Below are 26,295 nucleotides of genomic sequence, written 5' to 3' on the forward strand. Positions count from 1 at the left end.
GAAGAAGGTACTCTGGTCAGCTGAGATTAAAATTGACCTTTTTGGCCATCAAGGAAAATGCTATGTCTGGCGCAAACCCAACACCTCCCATCACCCAGAGAACACTGTCCCCACAGTGAAGCATGGTGGTGGCAGCATCATGCTGTGGGGATGTTTTTCATCGGCAGGGTGTGTGAAAAGAGACAGAAATGAAGGAATGATGCATGGCGCTAAATACAGGGAAATTCTCAAGGCAGACCTGTTTCAGTCTTCCAGAGATTTGAGACTGGGACGGAGGTTCACCTTCGAGCAGGACAATGACCTTAAGCATACTGCTAAAGGAACACTTGAGTGGTTTAAGGGGAAACATTTAAATGTCTTGGAATGGCTTAGTCTAAGCCCAGACTTCAATCCAATTGAGAATCTGTGGTGTGACTTAAAGAGTGCTGTACACCAGCGGAACCCATCCAACTTGAAGGAGCTGGAGCAGTTTTGCCTTGAAGAATGGGCAAAAATCCCAGTGGCTAGATGTGCCAAGCTTATAGAGACATTCCCCAAGAGACTTGTAGCTGTAATTGCTGCAAAAGGTGGCTCTACAAAGTATTGACTTTGTGGGGGTGAATAGTTATGCACGCTCAAGTTCAGTTTTTTTGTCTTGTTTCTTGTTTGTTTCACAATAAAACCTATTTTTATCTTCAAAGTGGCATGTTGTGTAAATCAAATTATACAACCCCCCCCCAAAATCCATTTTAATTCCAGGTTGTAAGGCAACAAAATAGGAAAAATGCCAAGGGGGGTGAATACTTTCGCAAGCCACTGTATGTTAGAAATATTATTACAGTATTCGCTTTAGAATGTGTTCGAGTTTCTATGGGAAAAGCCTGTTGAAACAAGACATTCCTCTGGTGAACATTGGAGAGGGAGAGCTACATGTCAGTGCTTTCTGTTGTGGTGGTGTAGGGGTTGGTAAAGTTCTCTAGTTGCGCCATGATTGGCTCAGTGTTCTGTCACTCATGGGGACATTACATCACCGCAAAATCTACGGGGAGCGCTGCCTTAGAGTTACATTAGAAGTGCCCCTCCAAGAAGGCTCAAGGTCATCGGCCACAGATAAAGTTAAGTCAAATCACGTTATATCTACCGTAGCTTTGATTGGACTGATCATGTCAACATCATACTTTCAAAATCTTTGCTAACAAGCTAGCAGTCAGCATCATGAATCAAGTCGACAATCTACTGGCAAATTCTTTTCAATCCTTGTCATATGAAGAGACATTTTTAAGAGAAATTATAGATCATACGTATCAGTTCTCATCAGCCATTGGACATAAACATTACACAAGTTGGAAATCGCTGATTTAACAATTAGTTTTGCACGCCAGCAAAGCCACTACACAACACTAAACAATACATTAATTGCACTATAACGGCAACAAATGGGGCCCACAAACTGTTTGGGCCAACATAAAGCTGTCCCAACAGCAGAGCTTTATTTCCAGCACAATGGAGTAAATCCTTACCACCGCTACACATAGCTATCAGCGGAGCATTGTCTGGCAGCCAAACCTCGTTTACTGCAAATTTTGTCATCAAATAAAAGGGTTTACAATTCCGAGTTGGATGATCACTTAAAACTTATTCTCCCAGTCTGACATCCCAGTTGCAATGCGTGCAGTTAGCCACTGCCACCAATTCCTTCCAAACAACTCATTGTTGAATTTGCGATTTCCAAATTGTTGTGTAATGTTCATGTCCAATGGCCGATGAGCACCGTTACATTTTATCTATATTTTCTCTTCATTATTTCTCTTCATATGACAACAATTAAAAATTATTTGCTAGTTGATTTGATTCATGAATCATGATGATCAGTCGTATACAACAATCAGTCACAACAATCAGTCGTATATTGCACAAATATGGCCTTTATGGAAGAGTGGCAAGAAGAAAGCCATTTCTTAAAGATATCCATAAAAAGTGTTGTTTAAAGTTTGCCACAAGCCACCTGGGAGACACACCAAACATGTGGAAGAAGGTGCTCTGGTCAGATGAAACCAAAATTGAACTTTTTGGCAACAATGCAAAACGTTATGTTTGGCGTAAAAGCAACACAGCTGAACACATCCCCACTGTCAAACATGGTGGTGGCAGCATCATGGTTTGGGCCTGCTTTTCTTCAGCAGGGACAGGGAATATGGTTAAAATTGATGGGAAGATGGATGGAGCCAAATACAGGACCATTCTGGAAGAAAACCTGATGGAGTCTGCAAAAGACCTGAGACTGGGACGGAGATTTGTCTTCCAACAAGACAATGATCCAAAACATAAAGCAAAATCTACAATGGAATGGTTCAAAAATAAACATATCCAGGTGTTAGAATGGCCAAGTCAAAGTCCAGACCTGAATCCAATCGAGAATCTGTGGAAAGAACTGAAAACTGCTGTTCACAAATGCTCTCCATCCAACCTCACTGAGCTCGAGCTGTTTTGCAAGGAGGAATGGGAAAAAATGTCAGTCTCTCGATGTGCAAAACTGATAGAGACATACCCCAAGCGACTTACAGCTGTAATCGCAGCAAAAGGTGGCGCTACAAAGTATTAACTTAAGGGGGCTGAATAATTTTGCACGCCCAATTTTTGATTTGTTAAAAAAGTTTGAAATATCCAATAAATGTCGTTCCACTTCATGATTGTGTCCCACTTGTTGTTGATTCTTCACAAAAAAATACAGTTTTATATCTTTATGTTTGAAGCCTGAAATGTGGCAAAAGGTCGCAAAGTTCAAGGGGGCCGAATACTTACGCAAGGCACTGTATCTACAAATTCTATCTTTTGGGAAGGACAGAAAACAGTTTTCAACCAGCGATTGAGTTGTGAGACTCTGCTGTAGAGCTCATCACTCCACCTAACTTGGAGGGAGCCAGAGACAATTACTCGATGCCAACATCTTTCTAGCTGATTTACACGCTGAAGCTATGTTGCACTTGGTGATCTCTGACTGTTTCATCCTAACATCGTTGGTGCCGACGTGGATAACATTATCTCTACACTCGCCAGTTTTAGCTTTAGCCAGCACCATCTTCAGATTAGCCTTAACGTTGGTAGCCCTGCCCCCTGGTAAACAGTGTATGATCGCTGGGTGATTCGTTTTAAGTCTAATACTGCGGGTAATGGAGTCGCCAATGACTAGAGTTTTCAATTTGTCAGAGCTAATGGTGGGAAGCTTTGGCGTCTCAGACCCCGTAACGGGAGGAGTAGAGACATGTTTCTGTCGGCTGAATGAGCGACACCGGTTGAGCATTCCTACAGCATTTCTCTCCAGAAACTGTGAGAAAGTTGTCCGGCTGTGGGGACCGTGCTAGGGGATTTATACTAACGTTACTATCTGTACTTACTGGTGGCACAGACGCTGTTTCATCGTTTCCTACACTGAAATTACCCTTGCCTAACGATTGCGTCTGAAGCTGGGCTTGTAGCACAGCTGTCCTCGCCGTAAGGCGATCGTTCTCCTGTTTATTATGAGTACAGTGACTGCAATTAGAAGGCATCATGTTAATGTTACTACTTAGCTTCGGCTGTTGGAGGTCCTGACGAATCATGTCCAGATAAAGCGTCCGGAGTGAAAAAGTTGAATGAAAAAAAAAAGTTGAGGGAAAAACCAAACCAAATATAAACGGTAATTAAAAAGTAAAAAAAGTAAAGTTGTCAGGTAGCAAAGTAAGGTTGGCAACAAAACGCACAGCAACACGTAAACAAGTCTGCAAGTTGTGACCGGAAATGGCGTCAAAATCAGCTCAAAATCAGAGAACATGCAGTACAGAGTACAGTAATCCTCTATGGTTTTAGTCTTTGACAGAGTAGCGCTAGCCCCCAGAGACCACACATAACCAACCGTACATTGTAATCATCTTCGGACAAGAAGGTCTCTCTGGTCCTCTTCTCTCCTCCAATATGCGGGCTTTGTATATTGCCATCTTGCGTTGCCATGGTGATCGTCAAACGAAGCAAGGCAGATTTTTTTTACCGTCACGTGTTATTATTTGTTTATTTATTTTGACTCCACTAGCTGTGGGTTGTGCTGGTGCGTGTTGGGCACGCGTGTTTACACACACATACACGATGGTGGTGCATTTTCGATGGCTAGGCAGTGATGCTGTATCCAACACCAGAAGGCAGCTCACCTTAATCAAATAATAAACCTCCTCTGCTGTCCCTTCTCCCTATCAGCCATCTGCTCTGTATGATGCACACACACAAACACACACACACGCACACACACACACACACACACACACACTTAGACGCATCACACACTTAGACAAACATGAATTCAGACAGATGCACACACACACACAGAAGTGCCACCTGTTGTATTATTTTGTATTATTTTGTTACAGTCTTGGCTTCAATCAAATCAAGGTTTATTCGTCATATTCACAGTATACAGCGAGGGGTGTAAACTGTACATTGTTTACTTGTGAGCACTCCTCTTGACAGTGCAGTGAAAATATCAACAACAACTAAAAAGGGAGGAAGGGTCAGTGCAGAACGGACAGTTTGTGGTTGTATCACTGTGTCACTCTCACTGTGTGGGACGGAGACTCACTCTACCTCGCACATCAACTCTCCCACACGCACCACATACACATGCTCTCTCTCTTTCCCACATAATCTCCTTGAATTCTCAGTACCAAGTTATTTCCACCAAGGCATTGCCATACTCTCAGAGAACTACCTCATGCCCAAAGGAGAGTACCTTTGCCCTTACCTAGGCAGGCTTAGATACCGTTGCCTCCAGTTTACTGTACATTGGATATATTACATTTACTGTGCCAGCACAATCCTACTCTGTGCAAACCTAGAACCCTGAGCAGAATTGAGTTACAGTAGGCTCTCGATAAAGTTACAATATCACTTCTCCCAGTCAGTCGGGGCAATGGGACTGGAGTAAGTGATGTATATGAAAGCTCTTCAGATTATGTGGAGATTCTCCTGGATCTATCAAAGGCTGATAACGAAAGTCATCAGGTAGCAGAAGTGGCCTAGCCCTAGTTGATTGTCTTGACTCAGATGGTAATGTAACTGTAATGTAATATTGTAGTAATCTCATTCATTTCCATATACACTGAAACAGGGAGGGGGGAGAAAGAGGGGGGCGGCAGGTAGCCTAGTGGTTAGAGCGTTAGGCTGGGAACCGAAAGGTTGCTAGATTGAATCCCGAGCTGACAAGGTAAATAATCTGTCGTTCTGCCCCTGAACAAGGCAGTTAACCCACTAGGCTAGGCTGTCATTGTAAATAAGATTAACTGACCTTTTGGTTACTAGCCCACTGTTCAACCTTTTGGTTACTAGCCCAACGCTCTAACCACTAGGCTACCTGCCGCACACACTGGGTAGAAGTTGCCTATAGGCATAGATCTAGGATTAGTTTAGCCTTTCTGAATCTTAATCTTAACCATTCGGCAAGGGAAGCACAAAACTGATCTTAGATCAGTGTCTCTGAGAAGCTTCATCCTTAGTGTGAGTGCCGGTCCTTGTGGGCCTGAAGAGCCCCCTGGTGTTTAGTCTTGGTATGCTTTCTCCAGTGACTGCTAATGGGAAAGCCATTACTACAGTGGTTCGTTCCTAAAGAGAGAGTCCCAGCACATACAGCGTAATGCTACATTGTGGGCAGTAATATTGGGTTGGTCACAAGACAATCTGAAAGGCCTCAGATGGTTCACAGTGCATGGAAGTTTGAAACCCCTAAACCATACAGCCCCCCTGTACATGTGGGGGGGGGGTTGTGTTGGGTTATCCCAATACTTTACAAGGTGCTTTGAGACCTTGGGTGAAAATGCTGTGTAAATGCAGTCCATTATTTGTAATTACCCATTCCTGTAGTAAGTGTATCTCTCCCTCGCATGCCGTGCCTTTGTGTTAGGTTAATAATTACACATTTTACACATTTTGTCAATTTCTTTCTCTTACCCCCCCCCCCCCCCCCTTTCTTTTTAATGCAATTACTGGTCTTTCAGGGCTGTCCTTTGTCAGAGTGGTGTTTTTAGCAGTGCGATGCTAAGCTATTCTTCGTAGCCACTTTAACTGGCAGAATGAAATGGCCTATAGGGTTAATGCTTCACATACAGTAGAGACCTCTTGCTCTTCCCCTTCTCTCTCTCTCTTACCCTGATTTGCAGTCCTCCCCTTTGTCTCTCTGTTTCACTCACTCTCATCTCTCTTTCTCACTCAGTCGTATTCTTTCTTACTCTGGGTTTACAGTCCTCATTTCTTTTTCAGTGCCCTCAGTACTAGTGTTAGCTCTTTATAAAGACTCATGTACTAGCCAGTCTATGTGTCTCTCTGTGCATTACAATGGAACAAGTGAACAGTTCAAATTGCTCTGGTGAGGGCTAGCCATGATACACATGAATGCCACCTGCCTTGGAGCCTTATAGTGGCTTGCGAAAGTATTCACCCCATTGGAATTTTGTTGCCTTTACAACCTGGAAATACACCTTTTGCAGCAATTACAGCTGCATGTATCTTGGGGAATGTCTTCATAAGCTTGGCACATCTGGCCAATGGGATTTTTGCCCATTCTTCAAGGCAAAACTGCTCCAGCTCCTTCAAGTCGGATGGGTTCCGCTGGTGTACAGCAATCTTTAAGTCATACCACAGATTCTCAATTGGATTGAGGTCTGGGCTTTGACTAGGCCATTCCAAGACATTTAAATGTTTCCCCTTAAACCACTCGAGTGTTGCTTTAGCAGTATGCTTAGGGTCATTGTCCTGCTGGAAGGTGAACCTCCATCCCAGTCTCAAATCTCTGGAAGACTGTGAAACAGGTTTCTCTCAAGAATTTCCCTGTATTTAGCGCCATCCATCATTCCTTCAATTCTGACCAGTTTCCCAGTCCCTGTCGATGAAAAACATCCCCACAGCATGATGCTGCCACCACCATGATGCTGCCACCACCATACTTCACTGTGGGGATGGTGTTCTATGGTTTGTGCCAGACATAGCGTTTTCCTTGATGGCCAAAAAAGTCAATTTTAGTCTCATCTGACCAGAGTACCTTCTTCCATATGCTTGGGAACTCTCCCACATGCCTTTTGTCAAACACCAAACGTGTTTGCTTATTTTGTTCTTTAAGCAATGTCTTTTTTATGGCCAGTCTTCCGTAAATCCCAGCTCTGTGGAGTGCACTGCTTAAAGTGGTCCTATGGACAGATACACAAATCTCCGCTGTGGAGCTTTGCAGCTCCTTCAGGGTCATCTTTGGTCTCTTTGATGCCTCTCTGATTAATGCCCTCCTTGCCTCGTCTGTGAGTTTTGGTGGGTGGCATTCTCTTGGCAGGTTTGTTGTGGTGCCATATTCTTTCCATTTTTTTAATAATGGATTTAATGGTGCTAAGTGGTATGTTCAAAGTTTTTTTATAACCCAGCCCTGATCTTTACTTCTCCACAACTTTGTCCCTGACCTGTTTGGAGAGCTCCTTGATCTTCATGGTGCCGCTTGCTTGGTGGTGTTGCAGACTCTGGGGCCTTTCAGAAAAGGTGTATATGTACTGAGATCATGTGACACTTAAATAAAGTCCACCTGTGTGCAATCTAACTAATTATGTGACTTCTGATGGTAATTGGTTGCACCAGATCTTATGTAGGGGCTTCATAGCAAGGGGTGAATATGCACGCATAACTTTTCAGTGTTTTATTTCTTTTGATTTTTAAGAAAACTTTTTTTTTTCATTTCACTTCAACAATTTGGAATATTTTGTGCATGTCCATTACATGAACTCCAAAGAAAGAAAGAAATAAATTACAGGTTGTAATGCAACAAAAGAGGAAAAACACCAAGGGGGATGAATACTTTTGCAAGGCAATGTAGTTTTAGTGTAAGACTGCTAGAAGGGCAGAGAGTTAATAAACATGAATACCAAGTCTTTGCTTTGGTCATATGACCCGAGGTATTGTTTGTCCCATAGATGCTTGTGATTTACAAATATTAAACGCACATTGAGGAAATGTACCACATCGTGTATCTAATGTTTCTCTATATCAAATGGTGTACCCTTTAGAGATATGTGACCCAATATATGCAGAATTAGTACAGAGTGTAGGTCAGAAATAACTTATAGAGTTTAATTCTCTGTACAGTATGTACAGTACCACATCCATGATGACACACTTCTGTGCTCTTAGCGCCCGCTGTAGCGTGTTGTCTCTGTGTCGTCATACAGGGTAGACCCACAGCTGGTCATGACTGGTCACCTGTTGCCTTCCCATCCTGTTAAACACTATGGTATCTAGATAAATAAACCTCTCTCTTAAGGATAGACGTCAGGAGGACAGACACACTGGAGAAACAGTGGGCTCTTCTTCTTCACACACATCCAAAATGTGTGGCCAATAGCGCAGTCTCCACTGCTTCAAAATGAATATAGGGGAAACACTGCTAATGCTTTCATGAAAAGATAAACAAAAGCCTGTGAATGTAGATGTGAGCTTGACAGGTAACTATCACACTCCTCCTCCCATTGTAGGGAGCATGGAGGGTCAGCCACTGTCCACCGACGAGTCCTGATCCCCATATCACAGTCCCGGCTCCACATTGATTATTCATGCCTGTGTGCTGTCATGTGCAGTGCCCACTGGATCTCATTAATTGGTGAGAGAGGGAGAGGGAAAGAGGGGTGAGAGGCAGGGAGATAGAGCAAAAGAGATGGAGAGGCAGAGATGCTGAGCGATCTGAGAGGGAAGCAGTGCAGAAGAGAAAGAGAGAGAGAGAGAGTGAGTGAGAGAGAGATAGAGAGAGAGTGGAGAGAGGGGGCTGTAGCCAGAAGATAAGACTGTAGACTGGATATATCTGTGCTGTAGCCAGAGGATAACACTGGAGACTGGATATCTCTGCTGTGCTGCTGTGCTGTGGTCTCTCTCACCGGTAGCACGCTATACACCGCTAGCTAGCCTGCTACGTGAGACCGAAGAGGAAGACCAGGCTTTCAACTGTACCTACTCCTCATCTCCATCTCCAACTCTACCATTGCTACATCTTTTTTTGGACCTACCTTGGACCTTCGTCTAAGCCCCAGCCATGACCACCTACTATCATAATCACGAGTACTGCTGCGGAAGCCCTGAGGGTTGCAGTCCCAGCCCAGGAAAGGTGGTCTCTGGGCGGGGCAGGTCGCCTGGGAACCAGGCCCTGGGGAACCAGAACCAGCCCCGGGTCCAACACACCCAACAGAGGCTCCAGCAGACCAAGAGCCAGCTGGGTCTAATCCACAGACAGCAACAACACCTCCAACAACAGCAAATCCTGCTCCAACAGCAGCTCCAACAACCACAGATGCAGATTCAACATCTCCAACAGCTTCAGCACCAACAACAGCCACAGATTCATCACCACCAGCAGCTCCAACAGCAGGCACTACAACACGACCAACAACAACAACAACAGATACACCACCATCAACTACAACAACAGCAGCAGCAGCTACAGCGTCAGCAGCATCATTATCAACACTACCACCATCATCCTCACCAGATGGAGCAGACGCCCAACAGCCCTCCGTTGAACCTCCACCCGCTGCTCTTGCAACCGCTCCCCCTACAGAGCCCCCAGAGAAACTATAGCTCATGCACGCTGCCCGCCTCCATGTCTAAGAACCGGGGCAAGTTCACCAACCTGAGGGACAGCGTAAGGAAGAGTCCTACCAAGAGCACGGCCAAGGTCCGGGCCACACACAGGCAGAGTGGCTGGTGGTCCGATGACTCCCCATGGGCCACACTGTCACTGGAGAAACCACCCCAGGTATGTGTGTGTGCACAGGGGACCAACGTGGGAGAAGCCCTGTAGGTACACTACCGTTCAGAAGTTTGGGGTTACTTAGAAATGTCCTTGTTTTTAAAAGAAAAGCAAATTTTTGGTCCATTAAAATAACATCAAATTGATCAGAAATACAGTGCAAACATTGTTAATGTTGAAAATGACCATCGTAGCTGGAAATGGCTGATTTTTTAATGGAATATCTACATAGGCGTACAGAGGCCATTATCAGCAACCATCACTCTTGTATTCCAATGAAACGCTGTGTTAGCTAATCCAAGTTTATCACTTTAAAAGGCTAATTGATCATTGGAAAACCCTTTTGTCCTTCTTTAGACTAGTTGAGTATCTGGAGCATCAGCATTTGTGGGTTCGATTACAGGCTCAAAATGGCCAGAAACAAAGAACTTTCTTCTGAAACTCGGCAGTCTATTCTTGTTCAGAGAAATGAAGGCTATTCTATGCGAGAAATTGCCAAGAAATGGAAGATCTCGCACAACGCTGTGTACTACTCCCTTCACAGAACAGCGCAAACTGGCTCTAACCAGAATAGGAAGAGGAGAGGGAGGGCCCGGTGCACAACTGAGCAAGAGGACAAGTACATTAGTGTCTAGTTTGAGAAACAGAAGCCTCACAACTGGCAGTTTCATTAAATAGTACCTGCAAAACACCAGTCTCAACGTCAACAGTGAAGAGACGACTCCGGGATGCTGGCCTAGGCAGAGTTGCAAAGAAATAGTCATATCTCAGACTGGCCAATAAAAAGTCAATATTAAGATGGGCAAAATAACACAGACACTGGGCAGAGGAACGTTCCTCAGATCAGCCTCCATTTGCCGGGGCAAGGACTCCACAGGGATGATGGCCCACGTTGACTCCAATGCTTTCCACAATTGTGTTAAGTTCGTTGGGTGTCCTTTTGGTGGTGAACACAAACCGGTGCGCATGGCACCTACTACTATACCCAGTTCATAGGCACTTACATTTTTTGCCTTGCCCATTCACCCTCTGAATGGCACACATACACAATCCATGTCTCAATTGTCTCAAGGCTTAAAAACATTATTTAACCTGTCTCCTCCCCTTCATCTACATCTGATGGAAATGGATTTACCAAGTGACATCAATAAGGGATCATAGCTTTCACCTAGAGTCACCTGGTTAGTCTATGTCAAATGTTTTGTATACTCAGCATTTGTGCTAGAAGTTTCCTTCAATTACAGATCTAGGGTGGGTGGAGGATGGGGGGATATCCTACTGTGTCAGTATCAGGGGCAACCTCTGTCTATCCCAGTTTAAGCATTACTGAAGGCCTTCCAGTCTGTAAACCAGATCTTGAATGGAAGTTAATAATGGAGATTAATGGAACATCAGCTAGGTTTGTGTTCTCGTCCAAGGCACTTAAATGTGAAGTTCAGTTCAACTTGTTTGGGATGTTGAGACAGTAGTAAGAGCTGCAGGCTCTATTTCTGGACTGGGCTCCTTGATCAAAGATAACGATCCATGCTCATTTTTGTGCTGTCCTGCCGGCTAGGCAATGTTGTAACAATGCAGCTCCATTACTAAAGTGTTATGTAGCGACCTCACCGTGAGGCGTGTGTCAGGGGGTGTGTCAGGGGGGATCAGAGGGCTTTCATGTAGGAGGGCTGACACAGTGGCCTCCAGCCACAGGAAGTTAAGTGTGGCCTCAACCTGGCTCAGCCCAGTCCAGCTCAACTTAGCTCAGCATAGCGTGTGTGTTTAAAGTGCCTCCACCCCTTTCTCTCAGGGGGCCCTGGGCTCTCAGCATTAGGAATCTGCTGAGCAATAGTAAAAGAGTAATGCTGAGTGTGTGCGCATGTGACGTGTGTGTGTGTACTGTACTGTATGTGTGTGTGTGTGTGTCTGTCTACAAATCAAATCAAATTTAATTTGTCACAACCACATGGTTAGCAGATGTTAATGCGAGTGTAGCGAAATGCTTGTGCTTCTAGTCCCGATCTTGCAGTAATATCTAACAAGTAATCTAACCATTTCACAACATCTACCTTATACACACAAGTGTAAAGGAATGAATAAGAATATGTACATAAAAATAGATGGCTGAGCGATTGCCGAATGGCATAGGCAAGATGCAGTAGATGGTATAGAGTACAATATATACATATGAGATGAGTAATGTAGGGTATGTAAACATTATATAAAGTGGCATTGTTTAAAGTGGCTAGTGTTACATTTATTACAGCCAATTTTTTATTATTAAAGTGGCTAGAGATTTGAGTCAGTATGTTGGCAACAGTCACTCAATGTTAGTGATGGCCGTTTAATTCTCCCGGATCCACTAATTAGCATAGCGCAACAGTCAAAAAATATTACTAGAAAATATTCATATTCATGAAATCACAAGTGAAATATAGTGAAACACAGCTTAGCCTTTTGTTAATCACCTTGTCATCTCAGATTTTGAAATTATGCTTTACAGCCAAAGCAAGACAAGCGTTTGTGCAAGTTTATCGATAGCCTAGCATAGCATTATGTCCAGCTAGCAGCAGGATGCTTGGTCACGAAAATCAGAAAAGCAATCAAATTAATTGTTTACCTTTGATGATCTTTGGATGTTTTCACTCACGAGACTCCCAGTTAGACAGCAAATGTTCCTTTTGTTCAATAAAGATTATTTTTATACTCAAAATACCTAGGTTTGTTGGTCACATTATATTGAGAAATCCACCGGAAATTGCAGTCACAACAACGCCGAAAACAATTCTAAATTATATACATAATATCGACAGAAACATGGCAAATGTTTATTATAATCAATCCTCAGGTGTTTTTCAAATATCTATTCGATAATATATCAACCGGGACAATTGACTTTTCAGTAGGAGCGAGAGGAAAAATGACTACCTCTGTCTTTTACGCAAGAATCACTCTGAGAGCCCTCAGCTGGCCACTTACGCAATGTAGTCGTTTACGCTCATTCTTCAACATAAAGACGTGAAACTATGTCAAAATGCTGTAGACACCTTAGGGAATACGTAGAAAAGTGGTTGATATCCCTTTCAATGGCCAATAGAGGTGCATAGGAACACAACGGTTTCAACATAAGAGGCACTTCCTGATTGGATTTTCCTCAGGGTTTCGCCTGCAATATCAGTTCTGTTATACTCACAGACAATATTTTGACAGTTTTGGAAACTTTAGAGTGTTTTCTATCCTAATTATTTGTATATTCTAGCATCTGATCCTGAGAAATAGGCGGTTTACTTTGGGAACGTTATTTTTCCCAAAATAAAAATAGTGCCCCCTAGTTTCAAGAGGTTAACAGTCTGATGGCCTTGAGATAGAAGCTGTTTTTCAGTATCTCAGTCCCAGCTTTGATGCACCTGTACTGACCTCACCTTCTGGATGATAGCGAGGTGAACAGGCAGTGGCTCGGGTGGTTGATGTCCTTGATGATCTTTTTGGCTTTCCTAGCAACCACACAAGGGGCCATGTTGGGATACCAGAGACTTACTGGTGGAAGAATAGCACAGCCTGTTTGGAATGATGGAAAACATTTGTTTCAAATCTCTCTGATCCAGAAAAAAAGAGCGATATTCGATTTAAAAAAATTGTACGTACAGATCCATACAGCATAGCTAAAACGGAATGGTCCCAAAATGTGGATTTGTATCCATTTATTAGCTATTGTGACATTGTTAACTTACAGGCATACCATTTTTTCATTTATTCAAATGGGATTCACATCTTAGCAGCTAGGGTAAGTGTATTTGACACACAGTTTTCAGACCCCTCAACTTCTTCCACATTTTGTAACGTTACAGCTTTATTCTAAAATGGATTAAATACAAAAAGATCCTCAGCAATCTACACACAATAGCCCATAATGAGAAACTTCCTAAATACAGGTGTGGCAAACCTCTAGCGTCATAGTCAAGGACACTCAAGGGTGTAATCGCTGCCAAAGGTGCTTCAACAAAGTGCTGAGGAAAGGGTCTATCGATGCACTTATTAATGAAGCCAGTGTCTGATGTGGTAAACTCCTCAATGTTCCAGTCTGTGCTAGTGAAACAGTCCTTTAGCTTAGCATCTGCTTCATCGGACCACTTCTGTATTGATCTGGTACTTCCTGTTTGAGTTTTTGCTTGTGAGCAGGAGGATAGAGTTATGGTCAGATTTGCCAAATGGAGGCCGAGGGAGAGCTTTGTATGCATCTCTGTGTGTGGAGTAAAGGTGATCTAGAGTGATAAGGTGATCTAAGCCTAATTACCTTGACTAAATTTTCACGTAGAATTTGACTGCCTTCCTGACTTGTGACCGCCGGTGTGGAGGTTTATATGGTCTATGCAACAGCTCTAGTCACGCCAAGGTCCTTTGCACTCTGGAAAAGGGGACACTGTGGAGTTTTCAACCGTTATGGAGAGGTCTTGAAGTTGTCAGGCCTTCCCAGGGACGAAAAGCAGCTCCGTTTTGCGGGAGTTGAGCTTGAGGTGGTGGGCCGACATCAAAGCTGAGATGTCTGACAGGCATGCAGAGATGAGTGTCGCCACCTGACTTTCAGAAGGGAGGAAGGTGAAGAGTAGTTAAGTGACATCCACATAGCAATGATAGAAGAGACCATGTGAGTATATGACGGAGCCGAGTGACTAGGTCTATAGAGAGAAGAGGAGAGAGACTGGTACTGAGCCCTGAGGGACACCAGTAGTGAGAGCATGTGGTGCAAACACAGATCCTCCCAGATAGGATGCAATCCAAGAGTGTGCAGAGCCTCAGACACCTAGCTCTGAGAGGGTGGGGGAAGGAACGGATGGTTCACGATGTCAAAGGCAGTGGATAGAACTAGGAATATGAGAACAGAGGAGAGAGAGTCAGCTTTGGCAGTGTGGAGAGCCTCCATGACACAGAGAAGAGCAGTCTCGGTTGAGTGACCCATCTTGAAGCCTGACTGGTTAGGGTCAAGAAGATCGTTCTGAGAGAGATAACGAGAGAGTTTGTCAGAGACAGCATGATTGAGTGTTTCGGAAATACAATAAAGAAGGGATGCTGGTCTGTAGTTTTTGACATTAGAGTGGTCAAGTGTTCATCTGAAGAGAGGGGAGAAAGAGTTCAAGGCATAGGGTAGTTCTGTGTGAGTGGGACTAGTGGACTTAATAGGCATGAGGAGCGTCAATAGTGAATGAGGAGCGGATGTAGTTAGCCTTCTTCTCAAAGTGGTTGACAAAGTTGTCCGCAGAGAGGGAGGGGGAGGGGTGGAGGATTAAGGCGGGAGGATCTTACTAGGGAAATGGAAATTAGTTTCCTAGGGTTAGAGGCAGAAGCTTGAAATTTAGAGTGACACAAAGTGGCTAATGCACTGGATACAGAGGAAGAGAAGGTAAGCTGCCCGCAGCCCTGTTCTGTAAGCTCACAGAGTCATTCAGCCATGGAGCATGAGGGGAGGGTCGACCCGGCCGGGAGGAAAGGGGAGAGTGCGAGTCATGGGATACGGAAAGGGAGGAAAGTCATGTTGAAGACGCAGAATCAGGAGACAGGAGGGGGAATGATTCAGCAGAAGGGAGAGATGATAGGATAGAAGAGGAGAGAGTAGTGGGGGAGAGAGAACAAAGATTGTGACAGCGCACATAACCATCTGGGTAGGCGCTGATTGGCTAGGGTAGGAGGAGAGGGAGACAGAAAAGGAAACAAAGTAGTGATCAGAGACCTGGAAGGGGGTTGTAGTGAGATTAGTAGGAGAACAGCCTCCAGCAAAGATGAGGTCAATTGTATTGCCTGCCTTGTGAGTGGGAGGAGACTGGGAAACGGTGAGGTCAGAAGAGGCAAGGATGTTCACATCGTTCTTAGTACTCGGTCAGTAACACAGTAGTAAATACTGACTGCATCCTCCGTTGCACAGAACAACATACCAAATCCCCAAACTCTTATCAATGGATGCCCTTTGACATCCTCTCTGATGCTAGGTGGTTCAGCCCATTCTTCTCTCTCTATTTTCTCCTCTCATCCCCTCTCCATAATCTACGCACACATTTGAGCCCTCAGCAGCTGCCACTAGACAATCCAGACAATCCTCCCTCACTACCACATTATCATCACTCAGAACATTATCATATTGTCTCTCTTTCAACTTCTCTCACCTGTTTTCTCTCTCTCTCTCTCTCTCTCTCTCTGTCTCTCTCTCTCTCTCTTCCTCCCTCCCTTCTTGCCCTTCATCATGTGATGTGTTGTGTGTAGTTGTGTATTCTGCCTGTGTGTCTATGTGTTGTACCCTGACCCTCAACCTCCATTGCCATTGTTTAGCAGCCAGATGTGGTGGTCCCGCCCCCTCCCCCGTACCCATAATCCCTGTGATCCTTATACCAGCTGAGACCATTCCTGCCATCGCTCCACCCTTCTCTCCACCCGCACCCTGGTCACACAGGTCACAGGTCATACTCTCCTCTTTTTTTCTCTCCTCTTATCTGTTACTGTTTTTTTTTACACCCCTCCCATTTGGATTCTGTTTTGGTGGGGGTGGTGTAGTTTGAAGGATGAGTGTTTCTGGAGAGATATTCAGCTTCGGGTGGTTGTTTTTACCTCCAGACCTGTAGGAGAGATCAGCCCAGTGAAGCGCCAGAAGGAGTTGTCTGTTATTAAGGCTGTAGTTGGGGGTGTTTGGGTCCACGCCATAGCTGTAGGCTTCAAGCTTCAGGAGTTCGGCACAACAGAACACCATGTCATGTCGCATATGGACCCATTCTGCCGTGATAATCTCTAGCCGATGCTTTCAAAATGTTCTACCAAAACATGCGGAGAGTAAGTGATTATTTTGTCTCACAAGTTTTTTTGGGGGGCTTTGCTAAATGTATTTTTTTTTTTTGTTGTGTGAAGCTTTTGCAACATACTACCAGGGTAATCGCGAGGTGAAAAAAAAGAAGTACTTTCTCACTAAATATTTTGAAAAATTTTGTTTTTCTGTTGCAGGCAAACCCACGTCCAGTGGTGGTCAACACAGACAGTTTGGACACCCCCCCATACGTAAGTCTACATTTCTTTACACATGCACAGAAAAACACTGAACTGAAATTAGCCACAAATAAATGTATGTAGTTCTGTCCTTGAGCTGTTCTTGTCTATTGATGTTCTGTATTATGTCATTCTCTATTATGTTTTGTGTGGACCCCAGGAAGAGTAGCTGCTGCTTTTGCAACAGCTAATGGGGATCCTAATAAAATGCAAAACCAAATGGTTATTAGAGAACTCTTATTTAATTACCATGTTACCATGTAATGTCGACGATGTAGGCTATGTACCAGGAAATAATGGACTACAAATAGAGTGTAACCATCCTGTCCTTTGTTTATGAAGCACAACGTAGTTGCTGTTAAAGCGAAATACCATGTCAAAGTTATAATCTATAATTGTTACCAGCCAGAGCTAGAAATCAAAGATGCAAGCTACAGACATTGACTATTGTGTCTGATTTATCTACTGGGTGATTTGAACCTCTCTTTGTACAGTATGCAGCAACAACATTGTACTGTACATATTACATTAGAATTACTTTCTGTTACATTTCAATTGCCAGGCAAACTGAGCCTCCCGAATGTTTAGAATAGTGTATTTATCTGGGCTGGGGAAATGCCTTCCATTGAGATTGTTTATTGAGATTACAAGCCAAATAAGGATGTGTGGTCTAGTCTCTGTGCATAATTCTGCTGAGGGGAATATAGAATGTATACTCATCCCTTGTAAATCCGCTGCTCAATCTAAGGGTCAATGAATAGCACGTATATTACAGTAACTGCAGTTCCCGATGGAAATTGCTGGTGATGTGACGATTGCATAAGAACAGGTGCTGCCATAGCAGCATGGTACTATTAATAAAGAGAGGCCGTACTTTTGAGGGATACGGTTGAGGTGTGAATTACAATAACCAGGGTGCCAGTTTTACACAGAGAAGATCAATAAGGTGTGTGTGTCTGTGTGTGCGTGCGTGCGTGTGCATGCGTGTGTGTGCGCGTGCATTTCTGCCACATGACAAGATGCTTCTAAGACACCAGGGGAGTTACGGTAGCTATTGTTCTCTTCTGAGCAGGTGTTAGAGAGAGAGAAGCCAACTTCACTCTACTGTAGTTCTGCCATCAAACTGGCCACTGGCTACTGATAGTTTTTCTAACTAAACGTTGAGTTTGCTGCTACCTCCTCACAGGGAAAGTGCAGACCACCCTATGATAATAGATGTAAAACCCTTGGGTGGGTTGGATACAATACCTTGCATGTCGAATTGATTCTCTTCCCTCTGGTGTTACTCCCACCTGCTGGAGAATAGTTCTTTGCTCTGAGGGTCTTTGCTCTTACTATAGTCCTGTGCCCAGAGATTCCATTCTGTCTCAGCGCTTGGGTGTATCTAGTGTTGAATGCTTGACTTCGTCTCAGCAGCCTAGAGAGTGACTGTTTGAGTTCAGTAGTGTTGCTTGCACTGACTGCCTTGTGCATCTGTTTCCCTAGGACTCTGATGACAGCATCAGAGGCCTCAATTAAAAACGTTGAGTACGTACAAAATATACCCCAAAACATGCCAGTGTTCATGCAAAAGTTGCCATTTATAAAAACTGAACTTGAACAGAGAATTTGCTTAGCGTCCCACAAACTTCAGACCATGCATACGCACAGTTTCTAGTGGTTGAAGTACTGCATTGCAAGCAGGTAAGCAGCCTAGTATTTTGTGCAAATAGACAGGAATGCATTTGATATTTAAAGGCCTTAGAGTCTCATCAGGGAGCTTAAAGCCTGGGTTACAGGATCATACCCAAACAGCCCAAATCATGGACAGAGCCTTGTGTAACAGTGGCATGCTGGGGTTGGTTGGGAGATTAATTGTTGGGTGTTTATTTATTTTCCTTTTGCAACTTCAATTTAGGAACTCTAAACCTCTAATCCCTCCCCAGCACTGTCTGTGTGTATTATTTTATCCCTAACATTGTTGTTCAACCAAACTGATTGAAAGAAAAAGTGGAAAGGGAAGTTTCTACTACACCAGATGTCTTTAATTGGTCCTAATTTGGAGCCTATATGGCTACCCTGGCAGAGAGAGAGGGAGCAAGAGAGTGAGAGAGAAGAGCGATGTTTCTGAGATTTACCCTAATTTGGGGCCTGTATGGCTACCCTGGGAGAGAGCGAGCGAGAGAGGAAGGCCTTAGAGAGAAGGGGGATTGTAAAAGGGGAAGGGGGTACCTAATCAGTTGTCCAACTGAACGTATTCAACTGAGATGTGTCTTCTGTATTTAACCCCCTCTGAATCAGAGAGGTCAGGGCAGGCAGTATGGTCAGGCAGGCGGGTTCAGAGTCAAGGCAGGCAAGGGTCAAAACCGGGAGGACTAGCAAAAGAGAGATAAGAAAAAGCAGGCGCATGGAAAAACACGCTGGTTGACAAGACAAGACGAACTGGCAACAAACAAACAGGATTTCACCGGAATGAATACCCAGGGACTAATGGGGAAAACGGGTTGCACCTGGAGGTGGGTGGAGACAATCACAAAGACAGGTGAAACAGATCAAGGCGTGACAGGGTCATTCTCACAAATTCTCAAGTGTAGTTTTTAATAAATTTCCTTTCGGATCACTGAGATTAGGATCTGTACTTATCTATTTCTTAATTATTTATGTTTTTTGATGAGATATTATGCATGTTAACACAATTTCTTCAACTACCCACTCAAAAATTATCGTTGCCGCATCAATTTTCAACAACATAATGAACAAATAAATGGTTGACATTGCGCCCCTAAAAAAAAAAAAAAAAAAATGTAATTATTAATATTTATTTCATAATTTATCTCATTACCATAACACAACCTTTAAAAAATGTTTTTGTCACGTTCACTTGTGTATACATCTTATCTATTTGATTTATCTATACATTAAGAACAAAGGTCACACTACCAGATTAAGCCCAAATGCGTTTTCTTGTAATATTTCTTAAATATTGGTGCATTACGGTAATGATAAACAGGTTTCGGTAATGAGTGTTGCATAGTTTGCCATTGAAAATCTGTACTGATCTCAGAGATTCAGTATCCCAACAAATCATCAGAGTGTGCAATTAATTAATCCCAAATGATTTGTGGCTTGAAGTAAGTTAAATGGGGTTTATAGACCCCATATTTCACTGTTTTACAAAAAATCTATACAATAGGTTTAAGAAATGTTCTTAGTAATTAAATAAAGTTACCAGCACAGCACACCCATTGACTATATATTAGAATTATCGTATTATCATTGCCAAAATGAACGCTCTCATTACCGAAATTGACCTAAAAAGAACATAATAATGAGAAATGTGTGTTTCGGTAATGAGAGGCCATTAGCTCAATCTGCAGACAGCCATTATACTCTAGGCCGTCATTGAAAATAAGAATTTGTTCTTAACTGACTTGCCTAGTTAAAAAAAAAAAAAAAAAAGTCCTGTTGATCACTTCACTATTCCCTTTTTGTTTACAAAGCTTCCGACTTACATTGTTGAAGACTAAAAACATAACTTACCAAACCCGTTCGCAGGGTTGGTTATCTCTTGAGGTTCCTCGGGTTTCCACCGAATTAGCAAAATCTGTTTTTAGTTTTAATGAGCCTCACTGCTGGAACAATTTGCAGAACTCATCACAATTAGATGTTGTGGTGCCGCTTAGGCAGTTTAGGGTGTTAATTAAGGACCTATAGTAGTAGCTGAGGACTATAACTGTTTTTTTATGTTTTGTTTTGTGTTGATTGCTGTTTAACATTGTGTTGGTTGTTGTATTGTTGTGATCAGGGCACCCTTGAGAATGGGACCATGGTCTTAATGGGATTTCCCCTGACAAAATAAATAATAATATGAGTCAGCAAACAATTGACCACATCACTAAAGCCCATTCATGCCTCCATGTTATTGTTCTCTGACTTTTTTACAAATTTAGCTTTTTAGCCATTTAGCCATTTTAGCCCTCAACACAAGGGGGTGTTGAGAATAACAACCTCATTCTGAAGGCATATAAGCGAATACATGAACTTGTGGTCATCTAAGAACTACTACTCTAGATGATGCATGATGGGTGAATAAAACTCCATTTAATTACTGATTTTTACGTAATACATGTAATACTTTCATGTAAACTTCAACTAGAATTTTAAAAAATATATATGATTTACGGACAGTAGCAGCTTCCAGTGGATGGAATGAGCCGGCGCTAAGCACGTTATTTAGAAGAGGTCTGGGCAAGGAGGGCCATCCATCTGGAAAACCTCCTCCGGGAGCGTCGGCATCTTCATCGCTTTTCTCCCTCCTTCGGCGAGTGTTCGGGACCAGAGGCTGAACCCATGGAGGTAGGGGTGACATAACTTCCCGCGGCGGAATGACGCAGACGGATACAGCTGGGGCTCTGTCTGTACTGTGGCCAGAGAGGGCACAAGCGCCAGCGGTGTCCGTTACTTCAGAATCCGGGATCCACTAGAGCAGAGGGACGGTCACGTGATGTTACATCCCCTGGACCAGGAGTGAGTATTCCATCTGCTGCTCTTCCTGTTAGACTCTTTGTAATACCCATCACTTTGGCTGACTGTCCCTCATGCCCTGTGTCTACAGTTCTAGTGGATTCAAGATCTCTACTGTCAGCCTTTAGGATCTGGACCCATCACACACATCACCCAACCACTCACCCTCACCGTGGAGCCCAATCACCAGGAAAACATCCCCTTCTTCATCACCAGTGCACCAGTTCACAAGATCATCCTCAGAGTACCTTAGTTTCAGCGCCATAACCCTACCATCTCATGGTCGAGGATGAGAATCACCGACTGGTCACCTGAATACCGGAGGATCTGCCTCCCTGTGGTTCCACGTCGGTTGAGAGTCCTGTGGTTGCCCTCCAGCCCAACAATCCCAGAGAAATAGCAGAATCTAAGGGTGGTATTCTCAAGACCCGTGCTACCTGTCTCCCTCTTCATCGCCCCTGTGACTGTGCATTGACCTGTTTTCCGGTGCTACACCTCCATGCAGACGTACCTACCCTCTGTTGGTGGCTGAGACTCAAACCGTGGAGAAGTACAGTTTAAGTCTGAAGTTTACATACACCTTAGCCAAATACATTTAAACTCCGTTTTTCACAATTCCTGACTTTTAATCCTAGTAAAAATTCCCTGTCATTAGGTCAGTTAGGATCACCACTTTATTTTAATAATGTGAAATGTCAAAAAATAGTAGAGAGAATTATTTATTTCAGCTTTTATTTCTTTCATCACATTCCCAGTGGATCAGTTTACATACACTCAATTAGCATTTGGTAGCATTGCCTTTAAATTGTTTAACTTGGGTAAAACGTTTAGGGTAGCCTTCCACAAGCTTCCCACAATAAGAATTTTTGCCCATTCCTCTTGACAGAGTTGGTGTAACTGAGTCAGGTTTGTAGGCCTCTTTGCTCGCACACACTTCTTCAGTTCTGTCCACAAATGTTCTATAGGATTGAGGTCAGGGCTTTGTGATGGCCACTCCAATACCTTGACTTTGTTGTCCTTAAGCCATTTTGCCACAACTTTGGAAGTATGCTTGGGGTCCATTTGGAAGACCCATGTTTGACCAAGCTTTAACTGATGTTTTGAGATGTTGCTTCACAATATTCAAATAATTTCGTTCCTCTGAATGTCATCTATTTTTGTTTCTTCTGGCCATTTTGGACATTTCTCCAAAAAGTACGATCTTTGTTCCCATGTGCAGTTGCAAACCGTAGTCTGGCTTTTTATGGGGGTTTTGGAGCAGTGGCTTTTTCCTTTCAGGTTATGTCAATATAGGACCTGTTTTACTGTGGATATAGATACTTTTACTTGTGTCATGCACAAAGTAGACATCCTTACCGACTTGCCAGAACTATATTTGTTTGCAAGAAATTTGTGGAGTGGTTGAAAAACAAGTTTTAATGACTACAACCTAAGTGTATGTAAACTTCCGACTTCAACTTTACATTCAACAGAGTTTCATCCGCAGGTCCACGTCCCCTGCGTTGGCTGGTTTCTTCTTCGTTGAAAAGGAGGAGGAAGGATTATGCCCTTGTATCGATTACCGTGGACTCAATGACATTACCACAGAGTATCGGTACCCTCTCCCGCTGGTGCCGTCAGCCATTGAGCAGCTCCGCAGGGCCTGGTTCTTTACCAAACTGGACCTGTGGAGTGCCTACAATCTCATTCACTTCCGGAGGGGGATGAGTGGAAGATGCCTTTTGGCCTAGCCAATGTTCCGTCAGTGTTCCAGGCATTCGTCAACGAGGTGTTCAGGGACATGCTCGGACGTCAGGTGATTGTGTACATAGATGACATCCTGATCTTCCCGACCAACCTGGAAGATCACATCACTCACGTTCGAGCAGTCCACGAACGCCTCTTGGCTAACCACCTGATCATCAAGGCGGAGAAGTGCCAATTCCACCAGAGGGCTGTCCCCTTCTTGGGCTACAAAATCAGCCCGCAGGGAGTGAGGATGGAGGACAAGAAGGTAGATGCGGTAAGGTCATGGCCAGTCCTAATCACCATCAAGGTGTTACAATGGTTTGCCAACTTTTACCGCCGCTTCATCAGGAACTTCAGTGCCCTCGCCGCCCCTCTCACCTCCCTCCTCAAGAGTGGGCCTCGTAGGTTGGTTTGGTCTCCAGCAGCCAATGAGGCCTTTCGTGAGAATTGTCCTCTCACGTGCATCTACATTTCCTCAGGGATAAGGGATTGGCTACTGACCCGGGCACACGCAGCTGTCGTCGCTGGACCTCCAGGTATTTCTCGCACCATCCATTCCCTCACTGAGAAATACTGGTGGCCCACCTTGGTGCAGGAAGTTACGCGGTATATCAACTCCTGTTCCGTGTGTGCTCAAACTTAAGTCCCCCTGGAATGCTCAGCAGGGAAGCCCCTGCCGCTTCCCGTGCCTCAGCGACCTTGGTCCCATCTATCCATTGACTTTGTTAAAGATCTTCCTCCTTTTGATGGTTTCACCACCATTCTGGTGGTAGTGGATAGATTTTCCAAGTCATGTCAATTCATCCATTTTCCTGGTCTTCCCATTGATCTCCAGGTCGCTGAGGCACTCTTCCAGCAGGTCTTCCGGCATTATGGCCTTCCGGAGGACATTGTCTCGGACCATGGCCCCCAATTCACATATGGCGGGCTTTCTTGGAGAAGCTTGGGGTCATGGTTAGTCTCACACCCAGGTATCGGCCTCAGTCTAACGGGCAGGAGGAGAGGATGAATCAGGAGCTAGGGAGGTACCTGAGGAGTCACTGTCAGGACCTGCAGGGTGAGTGGGCACGTTTCCTTCCTTGGGCCGAGTACATCCAGAATTCTCTACGTAACTCCTCCACTGGGTTGAACCCCTTCCAGTGTGTTTTGGGTTTACAGACGGCCCTGGCCCCATGGACACCAGGCCCGACCATGGCTCCTGTGGTAGATGAGTGGTGATGGCGCGTGGAGGAGGTGTGGAACAATGTGCATGTGAGACTCCAGAGTGCCGTCAATCGTCAGAAGGAACAGGCACACCGTCACAGCAGTGAGACCCCTGTGTTCCATTCTGGGGATCGTGTTTGGCTCCCACTCCGCCTGCCCTGCAAGAAACTGAGCACCTGGTTTGTGGGGCCATTCAAAGTTCTCCGGAGGGTCAATGAGGTGACATACATACCCTCTTTTCATGTTTATTTTTTATTTTACCTTATTTAACCAGGCAGGCCAGTTGAGAGCAAGTTCTCATTTAGAACTGCGACCTGGCCAAGATAGAGCAAAGCAGTGCGACACAAACAACACAGTTACACATGGGATAAACAAACGTACAGTCAATAAAACAATAGAAAAGTCTATATGCAAAGTGTGGAAATGTAGTAAGATTAGGGAGGTATGGCAATAAATAGGCCATAGTTGTGAAATAATTATAATTTACACTGGAAGTGATAGATGTGCAGAAGATGAATGTGCAAGTAGAGACCCGGGTGCACAGGAGCAAAACAATAAATAACAATATGGGGATGAGGTAGTTGGGTGGATTATTTACAGATGGGCTATGTACAGGTGCAATGATCTGTAAGCTGCTCTGACAGCTGATGCTTAAAGTTGGTGAGGGTGATATATATTTCCAGCTTCAGTTATTTTTGCAATTCATTCCAGTCATTGGCAGCAGATAACTGGAAGGAAAGGCGGCCAAAGTAGGAGTTGGCTTTGGGGGTGACTAGTTCAATATACCTGCTTGAGCACATGCTATGTGTGAGTGCTGCTATGGTGACCAGTGAGCTGAGATAATGCGGGGCTTTACCTAGCAAGGACTTATAGATGACCTGGAGCCAGTGGGTTTGGCAACGAATATGAAGCGAGGGCCAGCCAACGAGAGCATACAGGTCACAGTGGTGGGTAGTATATGGGGATTTTGGTGACAAAACGGATGGGACTGTGATAGACTACATCCAATTTGCTGAGTAGAGTGTTGGCGGTTATTTTGTAAATGACATCGCCGAAGTCAAGGATCGGTAGGATGGTCAGCTTTACGAGGGTATGTTTGGCAGCATGAGTGAAGGATGCTTTGTTGCAAAATAGGAAGCCGATTCTAGATTTAATTTTGGATTGGAGATGTGTAATGTGATCTTTGAAGAAGAGTTTACAGTCCATCCAGACACCTAGGTATTTGTATTCTAAGTCAGAACTGTCCAGAGTAGTGATGCTAGATGGGTGGGCAGGTGCGGGCAGCGATCGGTTGAAGAGCATGCATTTAGTTTGCTTGCATTTAAGAGCAGTTGGAGGCCACGAAAGGAGTGTTGTATGGCATTGAAGCTCATCTGGAGGGTTGTGTCCAGAGAAGGCCCAGAAGTATACTGAATGGTGTCGTCTGCGTAGAGGTGGATCAGAGAATCACAAATACAGAGAATCACCAATATGTCTGCACAGTATTGTCTTTTATCAATGACAGTTATGATATCGTGTAGGACATTGAGCGTGGCTGAGGTGCACCCATGACCAGCTCGGGAAACCAGATTGCATAGCGGAGAAGGTACGGTGGGATTCGAAATGGTTGGTGATCTGTTTGTTAAAACCTCTTGTAACTACCCATCCCGGATTCAGGAGAATTGTCATCAACCGACACTAAGTAGCATAAGTACAAAAAATCTTACTAGAAAATATTCATATTCATGAAATCACAAGTGAAATATATTCAAACACAGCTTAGCCTTTTGTTAATCACCCTGTCATTTCAGATTTTGAAAATATGCTTTACAGCCAAAGCAAGACAAGTATTTGTGTAAGTTTATCGATGGCCTAGCATAGCATTATGCCTAGCTAGCAGCAGGCATTCTGGTAACAAAAATCAGAAAAGCAATCAAATTAAATCGTTTACCTTTGATGAGCTTCGGAAGTTTTCACTCACGAGACTCCCAGTTAGATAGCAAATGTTCCTTTTTTCCAGAAAAATTATTTTTGTAGCCAAAAATTTGTTCTTCACGTTTGGCTGAGAAAACGACTGGAAATTGCAGCACCGACAACGCCGAAAAATATTC

The 26,295-nt window shown here is 44.0% G+C and overlaps 1 protein-coding gene across 5 annotated transcripts in view; it reads left to right on the forward strand.

Annotated features, from left to right (window-relative positions):
• Positions 1-26,295, forward strand: part of LOC110521846 (discs large homolog 1-like protein) — a 188,766-nt gene that overhangs the window by 53,843 nt on the left and 108,628 nt on the right. For 4 of the 5 annotated variants that reach the window (XR_016495291.1, XM_090232125.1, XM_090232128.1 and 1 more), the window contains one exon: positions 16,730-16,783. Coding sequence is in view for 4 of the 5 variants with exons in the window: in XM_090232125.1 (XP_090088251.1) it covers positions 16,730-16,783 (54 nt within the window). In the remaining variant the exon portion in view is untranslated. Of the gene's footprint in view, positions 1-8,091; positions 9,776-16,729; positions 16,784-26,295 lie in introns of those variants that run through there. The other variant, XM_090232129.1, reaches the window with a different exon arrangement.

The sequence above is a fragment of the Oncorhynchus mykiss genome, chromosome 4 (assembly GCF_057628025.1).
Source record: "Oncorhynchus mykiss isolate SJ-2025 chromosome 4, ASM5762802v1, whole genome shotgun sequence".
NCBI classification, from domain to species: domain Eukaryota; kingdom Metazoa; phylum Chordata; class Actinopteri; order Salmoniformes; family Salmonidae; genus Oncorhynchus; species Oncorhynchus mykiss.